General features: G+C 41.2%; 2 protein-coding genes across 2 annotated transcripts in view; one reads left to right on the top strand and one right to left on the bottom strand.

The window, feature by feature from the left end:
- Window positions 1-5,287, top strand: part of HACD3 (3-hydroxyacyl-CoA dehydratase 3) — a 31,050-nt gene extending 25,763 nt beyond the window's left edge. The window contains exons 10-11 of the mRNA XM_068964260.1: window positions 493-624; window positions 3,461-5,287. Of these exons, the coding sequence (XP_068820361.1) occupies window positions 493-624; window positions 3,461-3,537 (209 nt within the window). The 3' untranslated portion in view covers window positions 3,538-5,287. The remainder of the gene's footprint in view (window positions 1-492; window positions 625-3,460) is intronic.
- Window positions 5,288-6,106: 819 nt separating this feature from the next.
- Window positions 6,107-25,519, bottom strand: part of INTS14 (integrator complex subunit 14) — a 31,628-nt gene continuing 12,215 nt past the window's right edge. Inside the window, exons 7-12 of the mRNA XM_068964953.1 lie at window positions 23,595-23,687; window positions 21,698-21,842; window positions 19,675-19,808; window positions 10,995-11,113; window positions 8,933-8,998; window positions 6,107-6,882 (exon numbers count right to left, since the gene is read on the bottom strand). Coding sequence (XP_068821054.1) covers window positions 6,631-6,882; window positions 8,933-8,998; window positions 10,995-11,113; window positions 19,675-19,808; window positions 21,698-21,842; window positions 23,595-23,687 — 809 coding nt within the window. The 3' untranslated portion in view covers window positions 6,107-6,630. The remainder of the gene's footprint in view (window positions 6,883-8,932; window positions 8,999-10,994; window positions 11,114-19,674; window positions 19,809-21,697; window positions 21,843-23,594; window positions 23,688-25,519) is intronic.

Genomic DNA, 25,519 nt, shown 5'->3' with positions numbered 1-25,519 from the left:
ACCTCTTTTCCTCCCTCTGCCAGCTTCAGTCTGATACACGGGTGTTGAACTTTTCAAGAATTTCTTTCTAGTGGTTTCCTTCTACAATACACCTGGTGTCGAGACTGTTCCAAGGAAGTAGTTCATTTTGTTAAGGTTTGGGAGCTGGGTGGTCATGCATTGCCTGCTTCCTATCTGTATGGTAGTTTTAACCTTCCAAAGCAAGTTCATATTGATGACTTCATTTTATTACGACAAACACCTAATGAGTGAGTCAGATAGGTAGGAAGCTCAGTGCTATCAAATGACTGTTCCTCATTCACCTTTGCTGTCAGCTTGAAGGCTTATTTCCTAGGAAAGCTAGCGGGGAAAAAAGAAGAGGCGTGAGCCTGTTGTACAAAGGGAGGAGGAAGCATTTTCAACAAACCTAGAACCGAAACTTTGAGGAGTTAGGAGGTTCTATCAGTAAATGTATTTCATTTGGTTCTAAAAAGTTCTTGTTTCTGCTTTCAGCTGTCTCAGTGATTCAGTCCATTCCAATATTTAATGAAACAGGAAGATTCAGCTTCACATTGCCATATCCAGTGAAAATCAAAGTTCGATTTTCCTTTTTTCTTCAGATTTACCTTATATTACTATTTTTAGGTAAGTATTGGCTCCATAATAGACTCTCTTTCTGTTGCTTCTTAGAAGGTAGTTAGATGATTCAAAGTTGTAGAAATCCCTACTAGTATTCTTGCTTTCAAGAGTGGAAATAAGTTTAAGAACGAATTACATTGCAGAACAGACCCACTGGAGAGTATGCCATGTGGAAATATTTCTTCCCACATCTTGATTGGCTGAGTTCTTTTCTTGAAATGCTCTTGGTCATTCAGACTTTCCCATATTTCATGTTTAAAATAATGTAAGAAACGCTTTTAAAACTGAATAAAAAGCTCATTTAACTTTTGCTGATTTCAGTAGCAGATTCCTTATCCAGAGGAATTGTTACAGAGGTGGTAACACAGCTGGCAGCAAGGAAGAAGGCAATAAAGGCCTCCGTTCAAGCAGCCGCAAGACATCAGAAAGCCTTCTACCTGACGATAGGAAAGCCCCCTGTTCCTCATGTAAAACCTTGCTTGCTTATCAACTTTTATATAAAATCATAAATTCTTAACTCATAAAAACTAGGGACCTCCTAAGAACTAAAAGAAGAGATAGAGGAGTAAACCTAAATTACTGCAAAGTTGAGAGATTTAAAAGCCTTCCTAACTAGGAGGACTGTTTACTCTGGATAATGTTCTGACACATTTTAATATGATTTCTATGTATTTCTCCCTGTTGTATTTCACAAAAGTCATGAGGTGGCCTCAAGTATGGCTGTTTGGTCTCCTGGCAACAGAAGGATGTGACAGATAGTGTACTAGCTATCTTCTTCTGTGCAACAAATTACCCCAAAATGTAGCAGCTTAAGACAGCACCCAGTTATTATCGCGCATGTATTCTGGGTCAGGAAGCAGGCAGGCTGGGTGGGCCTGGCTCAGGGACCCTCATGAGGTTTCAGTCAAGCTGTCAGCTCAGTTGGGGCTATAGTTTCTGCAGACTTGACCGGGGCTGGAGGATGTACTGCAAGCTCGCTTGTGTAGCTCTGGGCAGGAAGGCTTCAGTGTCCTGCCATAGTACTTCTCCATGTGGATGCTCATAACATGGCTTCTCTCCAAAGCAAGTGATCTGGAAGAAAGCCAGAGTCAAACTCCCTTTTTTTTTCCTTTAAAAAATTTATGTATTATTGAAATATATTTGACATAAAACATTGTGTAACTTTAAGGTGTATCAGTTGTAATAAGATTGCCATTGTAGTGATAATTAGCACTTCTATCACACCCACCCTTTGTATAACCTAAACTCAGACTTTCTGTTACTTTTGCTGTGTTCTCTTTGTTACACAGGCCAACCTTGTACAGTGTGGGAGGGGAATACACAAGGGTATGGGATACCAGGAAGTAGGGATTACTGGGGACCAGCTTGGAGACTGGCTTCCCCAGACTGAGAGAGAGACCACGAAAAGTGAACCCAAGAAGTTGGAAAGCCCAGTGATCTTGGTTACTTATTTATTTGGTTGTGCCATGCATTTTGTGGGATCTTAGTTCCCCAACCAGAGACTGAACCTGGGCCCTCGGCAACAAAAGCTCAGAGTCCTAACCACTGGACCACGAGAGGACTCCTGATCTTGGCCATTTAGAAATGGGGGAGAAGAGAACTACATCCTTTTGGAGCCCCTCAGGGAATCAGCGCGTGGCAGAAGCGCAGTTAAATAAGACACATTATGAGTGCCCTCATAACAAAGGTTACCTTTTGTTCCATGTCTTCTTTTCCATTTCAGAAAGGATATTACCCATTTCAGAAAGGTTTCAAACCAAAAATGTTACAGTCTTTGGTGCTTGAAGAGAGTAAGCATCACTTTAGAAAATGCCCTCATTAAAAGAGCTCTTTACTTCTATTCCCGCATAAGACTAGTACTGCTGTAATTAAGCTCCATGCAATGGACCTACTGAGAGTAGGAATAAATACTGGAAAGACCCTTAAAATATTTTACTAAAAAAGATGAATGTTAATGTTCACTAACCCTAGTGGCTTTTCCTTGTGTTGCATATTCTAACTTACAAGGTTCTATACTCATATTTAGCTTGCCTACAATGAGTGTGTAGTTGTTCTTATTCTTGAGAATGATACCCTAAATCTGCATAATTTAGGAGCAGTATAACAAGCGATTATATTTGTGTATAGATCAAAGATTCATTCTCACAGTAAGTCTATAAAATAAGTGTTTTTAACTCTATTGTACAATGAAAAAAATGGAGGTGAGGCTTCGCTACAGAACGCCTCAGTGATCACGTGGGATTGAAATGTTTTTCTGGCTCTGAAATCCTTTGTTTTTCTAGTTCACTAAATTTTGCTTCCTAGAAAAGTGTCTCACACCTTTTAGGCTATTGCTTAATACATATTATTGCCTAGCCTTGAATTAAAAATTAGGTTCTCTGTTTCAGATCTGTATATTTCAGTTTATGTAAATCCTACCTTAAAAGAAAGGAAAAAAAGAATATTGAATTCTAATTAATGAATTTTTTAGGGGTGAAGAGTATTGAAGTCTTACATTGAAATACATAAAAAATGAGATGGGAATGGGTATGTGATTAAGTAAGTGTAATAAACAGTTAAAGTTTAAATTTAGGTGGTGTTCACTGTACAATGATTTAATCTGTATATTTGAAATTTTCCATAGTAAAGCATGGGAGAAAATGACATTATAAAACCCACTGGGGGAAAACTGAACTGTCTCTAGTGCATTGTTAATGTGTGTTCTAGGCTGTGCTTCTTGAGGAAATGCAGGAAGCACGGGGCTGTGGGATATGAAAAACAGACAGCTAGGGACTGTTCTACCCCAAGAACTTCCGCTTATAAACAGAGACAAAGATTCTAATTGGCCTCTTTTCTTTTCCAGGGTTATATGTAAATTTCCGTCATCTTTATAAACAGCGCAGGCGGCGCTTTGGACAAAAAAAGAAAAAGATCCACTAAACGGAAGAGATTTAGATGACTTCTTGCCAGTTTGAGCCTAATCTATAGTTCTTACAGTTTCACCTTCTTGTACTGATGTAAAAGTTTTTTTAAAGTTAAATGATTAAATTCTCAGTGGCGCTATCTTTTTTCCCCAGTAACATTCCTGATTACTGTATTACCTTAGTGTAGTCCTTGCATGACATGGATTCCTGACACCCGATGACAGGTTCATTCTTGCGTATTCTGTTAGTGACAGCAAAAGACTCAGCCATGCCCCCACCCACCCCATCTCCAGTCAGTCTGTTTCACAGGCCCCAGATACTTCTTCAGTGCCCCGAGGCTACCAGCTACTGGCCGTGTGCATAGCTGAGGTGTGTTCTTTGCAGCTATTGCTTGTGGGGGAAAAAAAACCCAAAAGACTACGTAGCTGTATAGGAGGCTCCAGAAGTGACTCAGAAAAAGACCTCATATATTCTGTACCCAAGGGGCTGCTTGTTAAGTGGGTTGGCATTGATTCTTTTTGGGGGGGAAATTAAGTTTGACTCAGTTACTGATAAAAACATTTCTGAGTTCAGGTAGGGCTGGAGGACACACATTACCTGTGAAACTTTTGGTCTCTCTAGCAACATCTTAACCTGCATGGGCACTGGAGAGCCACAGGGTGATTTGAGAGAAACCAGTCAGAACCTTGGAACACCATGATCACTTACTTCATTCGTAGCTAAATCACAGCTGTTTTCAACATGAAAGAAAGAAAACCTTAGTTAGGAAACAGTGAAACTGTAAGAGTTCCAAACCCAGATGGCACTACAGGGATCAAAAAGGTCAGTCTGGGGATGCAGCCTGTGGCACGCTGGAAACTTCAGAGTAGACCACACTAAAAGTACCTAAGAACTGTCTTAGGCTGTGCACAAACAGACACTCAGCCTTCCTTCCCCTGCACTGACTGAGTTCATGTACTTGTGTACCTGTCAGAGTCAGCTGGTGAGACTGTCTGTTTTTGAACATGCCTCAAAAACACCAGGTTTTTATTTTGCTGTTGTTTCACCTGTTTGCAGTAGGCCAGTGAAAACAGTGAGCACTCTGGCTGAAGAACCACCCTCTGAGCCTTAACGAAGATTTCTTACAGGAAGTCCAGCAACAGAGGAGGAAAATCTTAAGATATGACCATCATCAAAAACATCAGTTTTCCCTAGTACATTCCAAGTAAACCAAGTAAAATAAGTAATGTTTGTCTATAAGAATTTAAGGCATGATAGCTCTTTCTGTTCTGCCATTCCCACTGTTCCGGGGGAAGGGGGACTTGGATTTTGCTGTTTCTCTGAGCCCAAGATGGAAACTTGGTTTGACCTAAAGACATCTGGTTCGTATAGGCCTAGACGAACCAGATGTCAAGTTCACTGCACTGAAGGATATTTTGCATGTCTGAAACTTCTGTCAACATTTGTTTGTATTAATTTCTGGTGTCTTCTCAACTGACTTTTGTAATTGGGCAGATGAGCTTTACAGTAGATTATGCTGTAAAGAATCTTGTATTCTTAGTGATTGTTACAAACCTTACTGCTGTCTGAAAAAGCTAAAGATTGTGTATTTCTATTAAAACATTTACAATCAAAATCCTAGTAACTTGTGTTTAAAGATCATTTAGTCTAATGGTTTCTAAACTATTAGTGATAAATTATTTTGTTTAGACAAAATATTATATAGGCATACCTTGATTTATTACACGTCACAGATACTTGTATTTTTCAGAAATTGAAGATCCCTGTGTTGTCAGAGGATGGTTGGCTTTTCTTTTTTTAACCAATAAACTAGTTTTTACTCAAGGTGTGTACATTTTATCTTAGACATAATGCCATTGCACACTTAACAGACTCTAGTATAAACTATAACATTTTCATATCCTGGGAAACCAAGAAATTTGTGTGATTCGCCTTATTACAATACCTGCTTTACTGTGGTGGCCTGAAGGTGAACCTCCGAAATCTCCAAGGTATGCCTCTATAGCAGTACAGCATGTTATTAATAAATAAAACATGGTTGCTTGGCCTGGATGGCAGGGGAGCTTGGTAGAGAATGAATACATGAATATGTATGGCTGAGTCCTTGTGATGTTCACCTAACACTATCACAACATTTTAAATTGGCTATACCTCAATACAAAATGAAAAGTTTTAAAACAACAAACAATATGGTTGCCTGGGCTGAAGCCTATGGGAGTAATTTCTTAGGACGTTTACAGAGCAATCTGAAAAGCACTGATGATGTAAATAAATCCCAGGGAAGTTTGATGACTTGCCCAAGGCCGTGAATCTAGCTGATGAACTATAACTGACTACGGTGATGTCAGAAGCTGGCTTTAGGCAGTGAGGCCTAACCAGTGTCAGAAATAAGGAAGTCAATATGGAACCCAAGGAACCTTCAAGAATCTATGCCACTTAGGAAGCTGAAATTATATTTAGGTTATAGGAGAAACCCAAGGCAAAAACCTACTGGTTTCCCAATGAAACCATTTTATAGAAAACCAAATATTTTATTTTCATTAAAAAATTCTGAATAAATGAGGATCATACATTTATGGTTGCTTGTTTGTATAAGTTTGGTTGTTTAAGTTTGTATCTCAAGTTACACCAAAAGCACCCTAAGGGTTGCCACTGACTTTTTTGCCCAAGTTTTAAGGAACTTCTGAAACTTAGGAATGTTGGGTTTGTGTTTAGCAAGTCTCCTCTCCCAACCACAGGTACTTGAAAATGTCCCTATGGTTGGGAGAGGAAAGGAGTGGAGAGGTGTTTCAGGAACAGAACCCAAGCTGTTGGGTTTCCTGAGGATGGTGGAGAGGGCTCTACACTTGTCAGTCCTTCAAGCGTTTCAGGAGATGTTCCCATTGTGGGAGCAACAGTTGTCTTTGGGATTTAAAAGACTCTGAGCTCCAGAAAGCAGCTGCCCACCTGCAGAACATTCTTGGAGTAGCAGTCAAACCTGTGAGGGGTGCGTCTCAGGCAGTCTCGGGAAGGTCTTCGGGTAGCCACTGCAGAGGTGAACAGACTGAGAAAGTTTTTACCCGAAATCATTCTCACTTGAAAAAAAGAAGGAACGCTTCCGAAGTCAGCGTCATATTCTCTCTGCACTGCTCCCAGAGAAGTCTGTCTGCAGAGGTGCGATGTTGTGGTCATACCCAGCGTACTCAGAGGTGCCAGTACTGGCCAGCTTGAGCTGCTGGGCAGCGTGGGTCAGCTGGAACGCAGCGTCGGGGTGAGCCGTGTCGGGCAGCAGTGTGCACTCCCTTTCTAGCATGTCCGCCACCCCTTTGAGCAGGTCCAGGAAACCAAAGGCCAAGGCAGCCTTTCGTAAACGGTTCAGCTCCTGAAACAAATGAAACACCAATGTTCCTATAATGTATTCTCCTCATCACATACTTTCTAAGTGCTCAGTGTGACATATATTCCCCTTGACCCCCAAACTTAAATGAGTGTTTTTATATCAGAACAAATATTTGTACAGAGATGCCAATAAGAGGGTGTGATGACATGCCTGGGAAGTAGTTCCTCTACAGGTGGTCAGAAGGCAAAGGACGACAGGTTTCTGAAACTGAGGTTATCCTCACCACAGTTCATGACCACTTAGGCCAAACATGGTGAGGTGCTTCGCATATATCATTTCATGGACAGTACTTGTAACTCGGCTTCCCTGGGGGCACAGTGGTAAACAATCTGCCTACCAATGCAGGGGATGTGGGTTAGATCCGTGGGTCAGGAAGATCCCCTGGAGAAGGAAATGGCAACCTGCTCAGTATTCTTGCCTGGAGAATAATCCCATGGACAGAGGAGCCTGTTGTCACAAAGAGTTGGACACGATTTGGCGACTAAACAACAACTCATAACTCAGAGGATACTTCGTCTCTGTTACTCAGGTATGGAAAAGGCTTGCCCAAACCTCAGAGGGCTCTGAACCCTTCGGTGCCTCTCTGGCTGGAGCCTTAGACTGAATGACAATGAGTATGTCTGGAGGAGGCTCTGGAGGAGTCAGGAAGTCAGACCCCAAAGACTGCCTCAGAAAGAGAAGGCATAGTGGATAGAAGCAGAGAAACATGAAATGCCCCATCTATCACTTAGCAGTGTGACCTGGGCAAGTTGTGGGGCCTCTCTGGGTGTCAGTGGCCTCATTTACAAAACGAGGCTCACCTCTGCTGTGCCCACGGGAGGGGTCAACACAGCCATCTGGTAGAGGCCCTTTCCCGCTCTGTTATGTAGGTTATAAAAAACCAGAAGAAAGAAACAGACTTTCTGATCACTTTTCTCCTATCATCTGTTTACAAATGAAAAGTTCAGAAAGCGGCCAAAGTATAAACCTTGAATAGACAGCTCTGCAGGCAGGCAGGGGCTGCAGCCACAGAGTGGTCATCTAGGGCCAATATGGATTAAAGGCTTCGGTTAGGGGGAGGAATGGTGGGCTGAACCACTCTCTGGCTGAACTCTTGCCTGATTTCACCAGCTCACTACATAATTAGGTTTGAAGACATAAAGGTAATGAGATAATACCCAAAGCTCCTATGTTCTCTGGAAGAGATGCTAGCCTGGGGATGACTGTGGGTACGATATTTTAAGATTAGCAAGTTAGGACACAGTTGACAATACTGCATACCTCACACTGCCACTTAATTTAATTTCAGCCAAATATCAGCAGGACAGGAGAAGCGAGAGTGAACTGAAATGCCGCCCCCCACCCCCCAACTCCACCCCATCTCTTGTGGCTTGACTCCACCAACGGTTCTGCATTAGTGAGGTATGATCCTGGAGGGCCATTCTTTTGCAATTTATAAATGTATATATTTTTTAAAAGGCTCACTTTATCTTTTGGCTGCACTGCACGGCAGGTGAAATCCTATTTCTCTGACCACAGATTGAGCCTGTGCCCGCGGCACGGGAAGCATGGAGTCTGAACCACTGGCCTGCCAGGGAAGTCTCGTAAGTGGGCCATTTTAGAAATCATTACCAGAAGCAGCTCCTCTGGCAAAGTACAAATGTTCTGAGCAGACACCACCCCTGGAAAACATGTCCACTGGTTGCCTGGAGTTAGACTGGATACCCACTTGGGAACAGTGAGGAGCGTTAAGGGCTATGGCTCACAGGTCCTTTCAGCTCCTTCCCTCAGCCGTTCACAGCAGCACCAACACAGAGAGGACCTGCCAGGAGACCCAGCACACAGAACCAGGCCATTTAGACACTCCTGATTCCTGGATTTAGGGCAGGTACAGACCTATCGCTTCTACTGACTTTACTGAGGAAAAACTGGAGGCACAAACAAATATTTCTAATTCCTGTCCATGTTCAGTGTTCACACTACTGTGAAACAGTTTATTTCCGGCAGGCAGCACAGAGCCCACCTTCGACTACTATAATTCCTACAGTCTCACCTTATAGAATGTCTGTGTTTTTTCAGGTAGTTTCCTTGCATTTCTTAAAATCTTCTGTACATCTGTCTATAGAGGGTAAAAAGAATTCAATGTTAGAATTCTGTGGTAAAAAGGGAAAGAATACAAAAGGATGCCTTTAAATGGAAAAAAAGTGAAAACGAGAAGAGTTATAGTGTAAAGACAAGCCTCCCTTCTGAGTTAATGTTATTGTTCAGCATTAGTAAATCATCTCTCTCCTTCAAAAGGCTTGATGATACTAAAGCTCATGGTGACAAAAATGAGCCTGTCTCACAAAAACACCCCCAGTAAACCCATACATCTATGGGCAGCTGCTTTTAGACAGGGATGCCAAGACCATTCAGTCGGGGGGAGAAGTCTCTTTAACAAACGGTGCCTGGATAACTGGATAGCCACCTGCAAAAGAATGAAGTTGGACCCTCACTTCATACCATACCCACAAAATTGACTCAAAATGGATCAGAGGCTTAAATGTTAAGAGCTAAACCTATAAAATTCTTACCATAAAACTTACTTATAAAACTCTTAAAACAACCCAGCAACAAAAGAAAAAAACTTGGCAAATGATCACAGCAGCATTATTCGCAATAGCCAAAAGGCAGAAATAATCCAAAAGTTCATCAACTGAATGAATGGACAGACAAATATGGACTTTATACATTGGACCATTATTTATTCAATGGACTATTACTCAGCCATCAAAAGGAATGAAGGACTGATACATGCTACAACATGAATGACTGTTGAAAACATTACGCTAAGAGAAGTTAAACACAAAAAGGCACACGTATGATGCAGTTTACATGAAACATCCAGAACAGACAAAGCCTTACAGACGAGAGAAAGCAGATAAGTGGCTGCCTAGAGCTGGGGCAAGAGTGACTTGTTTAGCGGGTAAAGGATTTCCTTTCGGGGTGATGAACACGTTTTTGAACTAGACAGTGGTGATGGTCATGTAACACTGTGATTATATTAACGTCACTGGATTGAATACCTTAAAACATCTGAAATGGTAACTTTTGTTATATGCACCTCACCATAATAAAACAACACATCCAAACCAAAACAGAATTTAAAAAGCAGTTTTAGAAAAATTCAGCTCTCCTTCAGACAGGGAAGTGCTGGGGTCAGCGATGGCAAGAGAGAGGGAGAACTTTAATTTCCAACAAAGGGAAGAGGCCCCTTAGCCAGGGCAGGATGCGTCTGCCTCGTCTCCCTGAAAAGGGGGCTGGCAGAGACTATGCGTCGACAGAGGTTACTGCTGTGGTCAGGGCCTGACTGCCTCTTCTCATTTGGCTTGGACTGGACTCATGGGAGGAACAAAGGAAAAAAGAAAAGGCGCTCGTGAGAAAAAAAATTCAAAAACCGATTTTTAAAAATACGTATGAATGACTTTGCCAATGGGAGGAGAAAGTCACTGAGTCCCTTGCCTAAAGGCAGCACACCTTGATAATAGGATAATTTCATAGGAGCCTTCCATAAAGCGTTTCTGTGGTATTACATGGTAATGCTTTGACTTACATTGTGCCAATGGGAGAAATAATCACATGAAGGTTTTTATGTCTTCCTCAAAACTGGTACTAAAGATAACACCTATAATATTATTCAATGACTCACCATGTCAAAACTTTTACGTTAAAATTTAATGCTGGAAAAAAATGTGTCTCTCTAGAAGAACTGACATGCTTCCTTTTATCAGACAAGGAGAACCATATAACCAACATGTTTTTTTTCTGACCTTGGTAGCAGGAAGCTCAAGAGCCAAATTGCTCAAACACAATTATCATTCTGCCTTGGCTTCCTGGAACACCGTCTCTCTTCTTCCTCTAGGTTTTATACTGCTCCAAATTTTGTAAAAAATGATCCTGCTACGTACGTGTTTTACTGTAGGCCACCTCAAATCCTTTTTGGAAATAATGACAAATGCTAGAAGTAAATGAATTACAAAGTATCAGAGGAAAAGAAAATCAAATCAAATGTCCGCCTGCCTGCAGGAATCCCTCCCCCTGTCCCCAGTGGAGAGCAACGTGGATGGTAATGTTACCTGCAGGCCACTGGGTTTGATCCACACCGTCACATTCTGGGCATAACTGCGCTTGTTTTTGGGCTGCAGGGGGAACGGGCTCTTATTATCATCCTCACCATAAGGGTTTTCTTTAGCATCTTAAAAGAAAAAAACAAGCTTGAAATGACATCTGGCAAAACACAATCAAGCACATTTCCAATTAGGTTAGAAGCTCTTTGAATCATTCGATCTCCTATATCCTATTACCTCCCTAATTAAGAAAATCCATTAACTTCCATCAGGTTGGGGAACCTGTTCTCAGCACTAACGTTGGACACTGAACAATCAACTGAGGCCCAGGCAAGTGAAAAACAGCTTACTGTCTTTAAATATACAAGTTTTACCTATCTGCTTTATAAATTAAGGTCATAAGAGGATAAAAATACATAAAATAATACTAAAGTGTATATAAAAATATACGTATACCTACATACTGCAATTCTACATAGTCTAGCCCAGCACTCTCCAACACAACTTTCTGTGATAAGGCAAGGTAGCTACACCCCATGGGACCACTGAACCCTTGACACCTGGCTAGTGTAGCAGAGGAACTGCATTTTATTTAATTAAATTTGAATAGCCTCCTGTGGTGAGTGGCTACTGGATCAGACAGCATAGGTAGAGACATTGAGAACATTTAAAAGTGAAATTACATATATCCAATTTAAGGAAAAGAGCAAGGGAAGAAACACTTTCTTGGTGAAACATACCCCATTTTATGGCTTACTAGTTTACTGCTTCCAAAGACATAAAGCCATGTTGGGTTTATAGCCACGTGGATAAACAAAGATTTCTATTTTTCCACCTGCTTCCTGAGTCAATGATACTTTGTCACAAACTTACAAAGCATGCTTATTACCTCTTGGCTCATTTTATGGGTATCATCTTTCAGGGTAGATAGAGCAGGAATCATTTCCCCAACAAGACTGGGGAGCTTAAATCCCTTGCCCACATGTTCTTGTTGAAAACTGGAATTAGCTCGGCTTCTCTAACTGACCCAGAAGTGCTCTAACCCCAATCTGGTCATTAATTTGGATGCCTTATATGGCCCCATTCTACCTCTGTCACTGCCCTCTCCTCCTACCCCCTCCAGAAATTTATTTGATCAGCTTTTCCAGATGTTCCCATGAAGACTTGTCAATCCATAAGCCTTTCTAAGTCAGGCCAAGATCCCAACAGTCGTTTCCCAGGCAATATGCTTATTTCCAACTTCTTGGCCACTGTTTCCGTTCTTCCCGTCTGCAATGCTCTCCTTTCCTCATTTATTTATCCCCTCCCTCACGCACTCATTACTCCTCTATAGTAAGAGCTCACTATGTAGGAAGCACCATGCTAAGGAAGTATGGCTAGAGATTTTTTTTCTGGCCTCAATGAAGAATATGAGTGTTTATGAAGGATATTTATTAAATTACAACTATGTGCAAAATACTTAACATATACAACTTATCTCCTTTTAGCAACTCAAGAGAGTAGATATTATTAGTCTCATTAAACATGAGGAAATTGAGGCTCAGTTTCACAGGGACAGCTGGGCCTGGTTTCTTCCCCCATTCAACACTGCCATTCCTCACCTACTCAAATGTACTTAAATTCCAGGTCCGGATCCCATCCTGCCTTCTCCATGGAACTGTCCCAGTTATTTCTGGTAGACGACGATTTTTCTAGCCCCGCTTATCCTACAGCACTCAGTGTCAGTACCAAACATCTTGGCATCTTATCACAGCCTACCTGTACTGACTCTATTGCCTGGAGCCTCTATGTGGAAACTGGCTTAGCAGACTTTAATGAAAAAAGAACAGGAGATCTTACAAATAATAACTATCATAATAGAAAATTTTAAAAAATATTGGTTACAAGATAAGATTGAAGATATCTTACAGAAGGTGGAACAAAAAATTTCAAAAAATGAAAAATATGGGGTAGGATAAGAAAATTACACACATGCACACAAATACTATAAGCACATCTAGGAAAGGAGAACAAAAAATACGTGGAAGAAATCAAAGACATATTCGTGCTTCCAGGACTAGAATTGCGAGATGGAAGCACGGAGTCCAGCACAATGAATGAAGAGACGAAAACCGAGGTATGTGATTCTGAACATCTAGAAAGCTAGGGACACTAGAAGAGCCTCGAGGTGCACAGAAGAAAGAGAGACCAGGGTCAAAGCTCGGACAGTCAGCATGGCACGAGACTCTCAGGAGCAACCCTGGAAGCCAGAAGAGATAGCAGAGTGAGCTTCAATACTCCAAGGGAAAACGATTCCCGACCTAGAACTCAATATTCAACCCCACCATCAGCAGAGTATAAGGGATGAAATACGGACATTTCCACGTATGTGAGATTTCCTCCTGCCCTTTTCTCAGGAGGATTCATCAAACAGGAGAGTCGCAGCAGAGATGTGAAGGGAAGACTTGGGATGACAGCTATGCAATGGGCCTAGAGAGTAACCAGTCCATTCATGAAACAAAAGGAAGATGACTCTCAGGAAAAAAAGAAAGTGACAACAAAATGCGTAAAGGATATATTTTGCTTAGGCAGGAATTAGTGACAGGTACATGGAAAAGAGCAAAGAAAAACAAGGGGAAGAAAAAGGCAGAGAAAGGCCACGAGAGCCCAGAGTAGCAGCTGCACTCGTCTGTAGCTGGCCTCCCCCAGCCTGGCTGTCAGGCTCTTTCCCGGATTCTGCGAGGAACGTTGGTGTCTTCCCTATAGAGCTCTCCTGTTAATTACAGTTACTCAGAATACATTTATCCTACCTGCTAGAAAAAAGAAACAGCTAATTAAAAACAATGGTAGCATCTGGGGTAGGACACAAAGAGTTGCAAAACAAAGGAAATGTCACACTGTATTTAGCAGTGACTAACACTGACAGCGAGGACAGAGAACTGACTGAGCCGCCGAGAGTGCTAGGACCACACTGCAAGGCGCGAGCAAGGGGAAAGGAACGCTAGGACCACACTGCAAGGCGCGAGCAAGGGGAAATGTGCTTCTTGGGTGAGCAGCTGGGCAGGGATGGTAGTAGTAAGAGAAGAGCTAAGCAGTTTTCCTTGAAAAGTAAAAAAATGGCATTAAAAATACAGTCAAGAAATAGCTATATACTTAAATTATTTAGAAATGTAAGTAAAATATCAGAAGAAAAAATTAAAATTGGAGAATGGTTATCTGTAAGAACAGAATTAGGAGTAGAAGGGGTAGGTAAACAGTACTATTTTGCAAGCTTCCCTTTAATTAAAAAAACATAATTAAAACAGCAAGCTCTATCATTCAAATGTGCCAACTGTGTGTCAGGTACTCATTTCCTTAGAAACTTCTCTCACCAACTAGCTAAGATAGGTTTTGTTGTTACTTACTACTTGTTACCATGACAACTCCAATCTCCTAGGACTGTTGTGAGAGTTAAATGAGATGACCCGTTTCATTTTGTCTAGCACAGTGCCTGGCACAAAGTTAAATTCAACAGATGTTAGTTCTTACTACCCTCATTGAAAAGAACAGAGGGAAAGAAAAAAGAAACCAACAACCATGAATACAGGGCTGAGAAGAAAGCAGTTCCATCTGATTTAAGAATATGCACAATGAGCCAAGCATTGCTAGGTTGGCAGCCGGATCAGAAAGGAATGTGAATGCTACTACCTTAGATTACGGACAGGCAGCTGTGGTAAAAACTATCACAACAGTTTAGGTTAAGTATCAGATGTAAATATTTTAGGTTTTGTGGATTATATGGTCTCTGTTGTAACTGCTCAATTTTGCCACTGAAGCAGGAGAGCAGCCATAGATACGTAAACGAATGGGAGAGATTCTGTAATGAAACTTAACAATAAAACTATAATTACAGAACAAGCAGTGGGTTAATTTGGCCTGCAGGCCATCGTTAGCTGACCTCTGATCTAAGTGACCTGCTTTCTGAGAAATCTGTATGCAGGTCAAGAAGCAACAGTTAGAACCAGATGTAGAACAACAAGCTGGTTCCAAATTGGGGAAAGAGCGTGTCAAGGCTGTATGCCACCCTGCTTATTTAACTTACATGCAGAGTACATCATGTGAAATGCCAGGCTGGATGAAGCACAGGCTGAAATCAAGATTACTGGGAGAAATATCAATAAGCTCAGACATGCACATGATACCACCGTTATGCCAGAAAGCGAAGAGGAACTAAAGAGCGAGCCTCTTGATGAACATGAAAGAGGAGAGTGAAAAAGCTGGCTTAAAACTCAACATTCAAAAAACAAAGATCATGGTATTCAGTCCCATCACTTCATGGCAAACAGATGGGGAAACAATGGAAACACTGACAGGCTTTATTTTCTTGGGCTCCAAAATCACAGCAGATGGTGACTTGGCAGCCATGAAATTAAAAGACGCTTGCTCCTTGGAAGAAAAGCTGTGACCAACACAAGGACAGCATATTAAAAAGCAGAGACGTTACTTTGCCAACAAAAGTCCATCTAGTCAAAGCTATAGTTGTTCCAGTAGTCATGTACGGATGTGAGGGTTGGACTATAAAGAAAGCTGAGTGCAGAAGAATTGATGCTTTTGAACTGTGGTGTTGGAGAAGACACTTGCGAGTCCCTTGGACTGCAAGGAGATCAAACTAGTCAATCCTAAAGGAAATCCGTCCTGAATATTCATTGGAAGGACTGATGCTGAAGCTAAAGCTCCAATATTTTGGCCACCTGATGCGAAGAACTGACTTACTGGAAAAGACCTTGATGCTGGGACAGATTGTAGGCAGGAAGAGAAGGGGACGACAGAGGATGAGATGGTTGGATGGCATCATCAACTCAATGGACACGGGTTTGGGTGAACTCCGGGAGTTGGTGATGGACAGGGAGGCCTGGTGTGCTGCCAGGCTTGGGGTTGCAAACAGTTGGAACACGACTGAGCAACTGAACTGAACTGAATTGATCTAAGTGAAAGGTAAAGAAACCCAGTACAAGGCAAGAGCCCTGAGAATCAAAGGTCAGAATGAATGTATGAATGCTGCAGAGTGAATAGATAAAGGGGGTGAGGAATCCCTTTTTACACATACACACACCCCCCCTCAGGTTCTCTTCCAATTACTGTCCTATTTCTGTCCTCTTGTGGTCAAACTCACCATTTTCATTTCCTCTTCTCTAATTCATTCCTCAGCCTGTCTCCTGGCTAATCATTTGCCAAAACTGATTCTTACAAAGCCACCAAGAATCTCTTACCTGTCAAGATCAAATGACTCTTGATTCATAGTGTCCTCTTCTTTCTTCTTGGTTTCTATTCTTCCCTAAAACTATTTAATCATTTAAAATACTCATTCTACAGTATCTTTCAGATTAAGTCCTCAAGGTGCTAATCCTCCTATTGCTCTTCCTTCAAATCAAAGACCTTCACATGATTTTACAACTTTTTTTCCTTCAAATCATAAACACATCTCCAGGGAGAACTGTTTTTTCTGCAGTAGGGCTTCCCTTGTGGCTCAGCTGGTAAAGAATCCGCCTGCAATGCAGACCTGGGTTTGATCCCTGGAGTGGGAAGATCCCCTGGAGAAGAGAGAGGCTACCCACTCCAGTATTCTGGCCTGGAGAATTCCATGGACTGTATAGTCCATGAGGTCGCAAAGAGTTGGACACGACTGAGCGACTTTCACTTTCCCCCTGGGTTGTAGAGGAGTTTCTACAGAGCCATTACGTTAGCTTCTGGAGGATGCACCACAGGTTTCACTGTTTCGGCTCCAGTGTTTACACTGTTTGGTTAGGGAATGGGCAGGGGTGAGCCGCATGGTGCAGGCCTTGGGCTTCCACGTCTCACAGGAGACTTTCAGACTTCTTTATGTGTAAAAAAGTAGGTAGAAACAATGAATAGAATTTTTTTTGTCGTCCTCTCACTGAGAGGGTAGACCTTCCACATTCCCTGCTTTACTCAAGAGATTTCAGTTCAGTCTTGTCTCCTGTTCCTGTGTGACCTTTAAAATCCCAGCCCCTGGAATCTAGCTCAAGAGCTGGCAAACTATGGTTGGCTGTGTGTTTCTGAGTTAAGAATTTTTTTTTTATATTTAAAATGGTTTATGTATTGTGCTATGATGCCAGAGTTTAGTAGTTATGACAAAAACCATAATTACCTATAAAATGTAAAATATTCATTATATACAGCCCTTTGCTGGAAAAGTTTGCTGACCCTTGGCCTAGCTTCTAGGGCCTATATTCCATCAAAATCTCTAGGCTTCGATGGCAAAAGGTATCCTTCAAACCTGAACTGACATGCATGCACATGTGTGTAAGACACTGTAGGCCACGACTTACATGTGCTCATGAGACACGGTACTTCCTTCGTGAATCTCTTTATTCTCTTGGCTTCTGTGACATCCTTTTTCTTGTACATTTTCTCTTATCTGCTTCTTCCTTCTCATTTTCCTTTACTGGTGCCATTTAGTGACCTCTAGTAGTTGGTCCTTTCTAGGGGTCTGGTCCTTTTCCCCTAAGGTATATACTTTCCTGAGGCTGCTGCTGCTGCTAAGTCGCTTCAGTCGTGTCCGACTCTGTGCGACCCCATAGACAGCAGCCCACCAGGCTCTGCCGTCCCTGGGATTCTCCAGGCAAGAACACTGGAGTGGGTTGCCATTTCCTTCTCCAATGCATGAAAGTGAAAAGTGAAAGTGAAGTCACTGAGTTGTGTCCACCTCTCAGCCACCCCATGGACTGCAGCCTACCAGGCTCCTCTGTCCATGGGACTTTCCAGGCAAGAGTACTGGAGTGGGGTGCCATTGCCTTCTCCGTTTCCTGAGGCAGGACTTCTTCAAGTGTGGTTACTGACCTAGATTGTAATCAATTAGGTAATATTAAAACTGCAAGTTCTTGATCTTAAATCCAGACCTACTGAATCAGAAACTCTGTAAGTGGGGACCAGGAAACAGAATTTTAAAACAAGTTCTCCAGGTTTACTTTTGTATACCAAAACTCAAATTTGTAAACTATTGCCCTAGCAATCTCCCTCATTCTCACCATTTTAAAGATCACGGATATGTTTATAACTAAAAATTGTATTTTCAACTCTGTCCTTTCTCCTGAACTCCAGATTTTTACAGGAATTGTCTATAGGTACCTTCACCTAAATCTCACAGGCATAAACATGCACAAGAGAAGTCCTTTCAAATCTACTATTCTGTTTCAATTATTAGTACCACCTTTCACCCTGCAGCCCATCAGAAACCTGGAATCATTCTCAACTCTGTTTCCTTTATCCTTGTATCTAAATACTGCTGCTTCCACCTTCGAAATATCTTTGCATGGATCACATCCTCTCTTTTCCCAGCCACTGGCCTTGTACTGCATCTCATCTTGAGATCCCCAGGACTGTTATAGGAGACTTCTAACAGCCAAGATGCCCATACCTTTTCAAATCCATACTCCACAGAGTTTTCTTTCTAAATGCAAAATTCATTATCTCTCACTTGGATTTCAGCCACACTGCACAACTCCAGAAGTTACCAGTACTTAGAATACATAGTCACCTAACTGGTATCTCCACTGTTCTCATCATAGCCAGAAGGATCTGATCATATTACTCTCCTTCAGCAGCTTCCCCGTATCTGTAGAACAAAGTCTCAGATGAGGCCTGCCCTGCCTGCTGTCCCACTGCCAAACTCTAACCTACCATCTGGCCTTCCCACCCCCACCCTCCCACTTTGTGGTCTAGCTTCTTTCTTTTCTAGAGGTGCTCTATTTGGAGCAAATTTCTCTTTTTCTTCGAACTCAGTAATGGTCTCTCTCCTCTGTGGAGATATGCCCAAGTTCTCAAGGAAGAGCTGACCATCCCCTACTTCAGGCAGACTGTGATCTCATGCCAGTTTAGGTTTATTATTCCACTTTCCACTAGTCTTTTGAGTAACTTCTGCTGACTCTTTTAGCCTGCAGACCTGGCACAGAATAGGCTGCTTGGTAGATGTTCCTAAAATTGAAATGGGCTCAAATGAGTTCAGGGAGACACTACAGTTGGAGCCTGAGTACGTAGGGGTACAAAGGCCTCAATCAGAAGGAGCAGAAAAATCAGAAGAAGAAATGGTTTATGGGAGAGAGGGAGAGATGGTGGCTTCTGCCACAAACACGCTGATCTGAGGACTGTGACAGAATATCCAGGTGGAGAGGTCCAAGTGGGAACCTGGAAATACAGGTGCAAGATTCAGGGAGAGATCAAGCAGGATGAGAGTTAAGAGATAGGTTGAGAGTCTGAAGCCAAAACAGCTGATGAAATAAACAAGAGAGAATAATAACCCAAGAGTAGAAGGCAAAGAACACCACCCTGGGAAATCGTGAGGCAACGGGAAGAAAAGGCAGGACGACAAGTGAAAAAAGTTGCCACGGAAAGAGATAAGCACCAGGTGAATGCAATGTGAGGAAAACTAAGGGAAACAGTTTCAAGAAGGAATGGGATTAAATTATCTAAGAATGTCTAGGGGTACCTGGGTTAAAAATAGTAAACTAAGGAAAGTTTGTTTCCCCTGAGCTGTAATGTTGAAAGTCCAAATGTTACACTCTCTTGGGGCTGTCCACATACACATCCAGCATCAGGAACCACAGGGCACTCATAAGGGAAATCATGCGCCCTCTGACTCACAGAGAGAGCCACTCAGAGCAGTAGAGAGAAAACAAAGTCAGGATAAATAAAAGTCTGATCTGGGGTATACCTGAAATTGGACCCAACTGCACCATTTTCCCTAGCCATGGGAGAGGTTCTGGGCCAGGCTCAAAGAGAGACATCATGAGGTTTGATTTCTTCTTGCTGTCAGCTTGAGAGTAGAGCATCCCATGCCATTCAGGACTAGATGGAGAGAAGACAGACGGTGAGAACAGCTTTACGCCTGGACTGTCAAGCTAAATAACTCTACCCTGTGTTTTTCTCTCAAGAGACATGGCTTTCAGGTTTGAAATTAGGTGCACTATTCTTATTAAAGCCAAATCCTAAACCTACAAATGCATACTATTGCCCCCTAATATTAGCATTCTTTGGAGATATGTATTACTATTTAGTTATGTAGATACGGAAATAAAAAACAGCCTTATAAGAGAAAAAGAGAATCACAAGGGCAGCAGATAGCTGCAGGTGTGGTGAGGAGTAAGAGCTGAAATACCACACAGAGAAGCCCTTCTAACATAGTGGGCAAAGCCATCACCCAGCTCTGTTCACACTTCTCAAAGGGCTTCAGGTGATTCCTGTAGTCAGAATTAGTACAAGTAACTTGAATACCAAGAATCTAGCACACCGATATCTGAAAAGAATTGCATTTGTCTTTTTGGATTAGCTAATTTTAACTCAAGCAGAATTGGAGCCATGCTTCCTCCAGGTATTCTTAACAACTCTTGATCTTCTCTACCAGTCAATCCCAGTTGATGGCCAGAGGATGACCAGTCACCTCTTCTTCTCTAACAAACAGGTATTCTCGAAAAGGAAGCAGGCGGTTCTGCAGATTTTGAGACTATATCCAAAGTCAAAGCTAGAAGGGCATTCCTTATAGAGAAGGAATATAGCACAGTGGTTATGAGCATGGGCTACAGAGTCACATGCATGGATAAAAATCCTGACTCTTTCATTCAATATCTGTGTGACCTTGAAGCAAGTACCATGACTTTGCTCTCTAAGTCTGTTTCCTCGTCTAAGGCAACAGGGGGTAATACTGATACCTCTTGGATAGTATTATCAGGGATTAAATGAGTTAACATATGTAAAGTGCCTAGAGGAGTATCTGGCACATGGTAAAATGTTCAGTATTATCAGCATCTTTTTTCATTTTATAGCTGAGAAGTCTGTGCATACTGTCTAAGATCCTAAAACAAGTTGGCAGCATTGCTTTAACTGCCTCCAAGTTTCCTAGATAGGACAGAAAAGAGGAAAACTGAGAAGAGATATAATATAAAGGCAATATAAAGATCTACTGTACAGCACAGGGAACTCTGCTCAATGTTACACGGCAGCCTGGATGGGAGTGGAGTTTGGGGGAGAGTGGTGCTGCTGCTGCTGCTGCTAAGTCGCTTCAGTCATGTCCGACTGGTTCTCCAGGCAAGAACACTGGAGTGGGTTGCCACTTCCTTCTCCAGTGCATGAAAGTGAAAGGTGAAAGTGAAGTCGCTCAGTCGTGTCCGACTCTTAGCAACCCCATGGACTGGAGCCTACCAGGCTCCTCTGTCCATAGGATTTTCCAGGCAAGAGTACTGGAGTGGGGTGCCAACTGCCTTCTCCTGGGGGAGAGTGGACACACGTATATGTACGGTTGAGTTCCTCTGTTGTTCACCTGAACCTATCACAACATTGTTAATCAGCTTACTCCAATACAAAATAAAAAGTAAAAAAAAAAAAAGAAATCAATGTAAAAAATACTTTATTCGGGAGGTGACATATGTATACACCTATAAGTGATTCATGTGGATGAATTATCCTCCAATTAAAAATAAATAAATTTAAAACAGGAAATAAAAAATGCTCATCATCATCTAAAAAATATAAAGGCAATATAATCAGAAGACTCACTCTGTACTTATTCTAGTGGATGCTTTAAAGAGAAGTATAGATGGTGACAGTAGGTGGGAAGGATATGGCAGGAAGAGAAAAAGAGTGATGAGATCCTTTCTATTCTTTCAGAAAAATCTGGGAAATACTTCCCTTTGTAAATTGATTCTCCCTTTAACTCAACGAACAGTAAAAAAGTTTCTTACCCTAACTGAACTATCGCCACCATTCCTTCCACTTTTAGGCTGCCATGAAGCAGGACACAAAAGTTGGGTATCTTGCCTGCAATCTGATTGGCTGAATTTTCATCTTCATTGTCATCAGTTATACCAGTACCCACCTCATCACCTTCTGTGAAAAGAGAGAAAACCAGTCAGACTGATATTAGCTAGAAAAGCCCCAAGCTCCAATTGCACTCTTGGCTGCTCCTAACCTTGGAAGGAGAGTACACAGAATTATAAAGGAATATTATAACAAGGAAGAAAAACTCATATTCTGGTTTTCCTATGTCCATATAAAATTCAGTTTTCACATATTATATGAATTCCATTTATAGGAAACATCCAGAATAAGCAAATCTATACAGATAGAAAGGATATCAGTGGTTACCTGAAGCTAAGAGAGATGGAAGGTTAGGGATTGACAGCTAAAAGGTTTCTTTTTGAGGTAGTGAAAATTCTAAAATTCTGATTCAAAAACTGTGGTTATGGTTGCATAACTCTGTAAATACACTAAATACTCCTGAATTGTACACTTTAAATGAGTGAAGTATTTGGTATATGAATTATATTTCAGCAAAACTGTTACACAAAAAATCAGTTTTCCATAGTTTCTACTAGAATACTAAGCTAGATGCTCTCTGGGAATTTTAGGCACCACTGAAACAGAAACAGAGGTTCAGAGATGTCAAGAGTGTTCTCAACTGACAGCCTTCAGGCAGCAAGTGGATGGGACACCCCAAAGAGCAGGGACTACTCTACAAGCTTCTTGACTCGCTTCTCCAACTCCAGCTTCTCTCATACACTCTGCCGACAGATGAATGCATCTTCCTTCAGGTAACTTCCTTCTGGAACCATCCGTTTACTCAAGCTGATTCAAAGACTTTCTAATTCAACAGGAAGACTCTGCCTGGCTTGATATTCAATAGCCCTTACAACATGGCTCCATTTTACCTTCCCATACTTTTCTTTCCACTGTTCTCCCCCATGAACTCTTTATTTTGCCCACTTTCTTCCCTGGCAATTTATATGGGTGTGCAAAATCCCCACAAGACCTTAGAAATAAGGGAAACCTGGTTGTTATCAATATCAAGAACAATAGGCTAAAGTATGAACACAGTGATCACAACCAGTCATCTATGAGAACATATCAAAGATTTGGTCTATGTGATGGACGATTGTGGAATACCCAAAACTCCAACTGAAATGACCGTGAGTAAATGGAATGTGATCGTAACTTAGTAGGGGGAAACCTGATTGACTGTATACATTTCTTGGAGAAAGCTGGTGAACATAAAGGAGATGGTCCGAAAAAGGATAAGTTTAAAGTGCTAGAGACTAACATTCTCCAGAGAGATGCTGAATTCAGGAGCTGTAGCTACAGTTGCTGGAGAAGTATATTCTGAAATAATGTGGCCTCACAAGGGCCTGGATTCATTCATTCATTCAACAGTATTTACTGAGTATGTGCTGTGTGCTAAGCACCAGTAGAGAACAGGTGCAGTCTCTCCTGTTATAAAGCTACATTCCACATTCATCAGGCAACCTTCTAAGAGCGACTTTGGTTTCCCCAGCATGATCCCACAGGGAAAGACAGAGCCCAAGATGAGGAACTAAGCAAGCATTCTCATCTCTAAAGAGGACTTCCACTGTAGCTTAACAAAGCAGCACACGGTAAATATGTGTCAAGTGCTTTCCAGTTACAAAGCAGCAGAATTCGTTTTTAATATATTAGGCAACATTCCATTTTTTAAAAAATCCAACCTAGTAAATACTCCTTTCCCCCAAAGTCTTTAAAATGGGCTATTCTACTATCTAACATTTAAGAATAACTTTAGATAATAAGATACTTCATATCTATCACTGGAAGAAGAAGAGAACTCACCTTTGTTAAGTGCTATAGGTAGGACAAGATGTCTGGACAGAACTGGGGGACTTGAAATATCTGCTATATCAATAAATCCCACTATTTCCAAATCTGAAAAGAAGGAATCAACATAGAATTAATTTGTTACAAACAATAAATGTTGGAGATGATGTGGAAAGAAGGAAACCCTCCTACATTGTTGGTGGGAATGTAAATTGGTACAGCCAATACTGTTCTCTATGGAGAACAGTATGGAAGTTCCTTAAAAACTAAAAATAGAGCTACCACATGACCCAGAGACCCTAATCCTGGGCATATATTTGGAGAAAACCACAATTTGAAAGGTTGCATGCACCCTGATGTTCAGTGCAGCACTACTTAGCCAGGACATGGAAATGTCCATTGGCAGAGGAAGGGATAAAGAAGATGTGGCACCAAAATGCAGTGGAGTATCACTCAGCCTTAAAAAGGAACGGAATAACGCCATCTGTAGCAATATGGACGGACCTAGAGACTGCTACACAGAGTGAAGAAAGTCAGAAAGAGAAAGACAAGTATCATATAATGTTGCTCATATGCGGAATCTAGAAAAATGTCATCGATGAACTTACTTGCAAGCAGAAATGGAATCACAGATGTACAAAACAAACTTATGGTTACCAAAGGGGGAATTGGTGGTGGGACGACTGGGAGACTGGGATTGATATATACCTACATTGAAACTGTACACAAGACAGATAACTAATGAGAAGCTACTGAATAGCACAGGGAACTCTACTCAGTGCTCTGTGGTGACCTAAATGGAAAGGAAATCTAAAACAGAGGGGTGTTTATATATATTTTATATATACATACATATATGTATATATCTGATTCACTTTGCTGTACAGCAGAAACTCACACAACATTGTAAAGCAATTATACGCCAATAAAAATTAATTCATCTTATGGGAAAGTACATTATTTTCTATGTACTGGATTTCATAAACACTGTGTTTAGTTGGGGAATTCAAATATGATGACTAGGAAGGTTATTAGAAGTTTTTCTGAATGACTCTAGCACTTTGCATTTCAAGTAACTAAGAAAATAAACTAATAAAATTGAGAGAAATATATTTTCTACAAAACCAGGATTGCAGTCTATATATGACAATGATTTCTTTGCTTTATAGAAACTGTATTAAAGACCAAAAGTATTTTTTGAAAATTTAAAATTAGTAAGAAAAAAAAAAAGTTGAAACCCAAAGTACACTCTAAAAGTTTCTCTCTGATTATAGAGAGTCGTATCCGACTCTATGCAACCCCATAGATGGAAGCCTACCGGGCTCCTCTGTCCCTGGGATTCTCCAGGCAAGAACACTGGAGTGGGTTGCCATTTCCTTCTCCAATGCATGAAAGTGAAAAGTGAAAGTGAAGTCGCTCAGTCGTGTCCGACTCTTAGCAACCCCATGGACTGCAGTCTACCAGGCTCCTCCGTCCATGGGATTTCCCAGGCAAGAGTACTGGAGTGGGGTGCCATTGCCTTCTCCGATAGATATTAGTATAAAAACTTAGAAAACACTAAAAACTGTAAAGAAGAAAAACAAAGTCATTCATTATTTTTCATTGGAAGAAGCCTTCACATTTTACTCATTCTCAAAAAACTTTTTAAAAAAGTCAGGATCATGGTGAGTCCATACTTCTTATATTGAATAATCAGGAAATCTGATTCTCTGGACTTTTGGTGTCATTACCTTCTTTAGCTGATTAACAAATGAATTAGCATAAGCAGTTATATATATTTTTTCATTTGAGTAGAAAAAGGCCTATGTTTTAAAGTGGTTTAAATATAAGCTTTAACAAAAATCCTGGACTAAAGTTTATATAACGTAGTCCATTAAATAAAAAACAATTATCCTTATTTTCTTAGTGACTTAAAATGCAAAGTATTAGAGCCATTCAGA

Source organism: Capricornis sumatraensis, chromosome 2 (assembly GCF_032405125.1).
Source record: "Capricornis sumatraensis isolate serow.1 chromosome 2, serow.2, whole genome shotgun sequence".
In the NCBI taxonomy this organism is placed as follows: Eukaryota; Metazoa; Chordata; class Mammalia; order Artiodactyla; family Bovidae; genus Capricornis; species Capricornis sumatraensis.
Note: the sequence above shows the minus strand (reverse complement) of the source record. Positions and strands in the feature narration are given on the sequence as shown.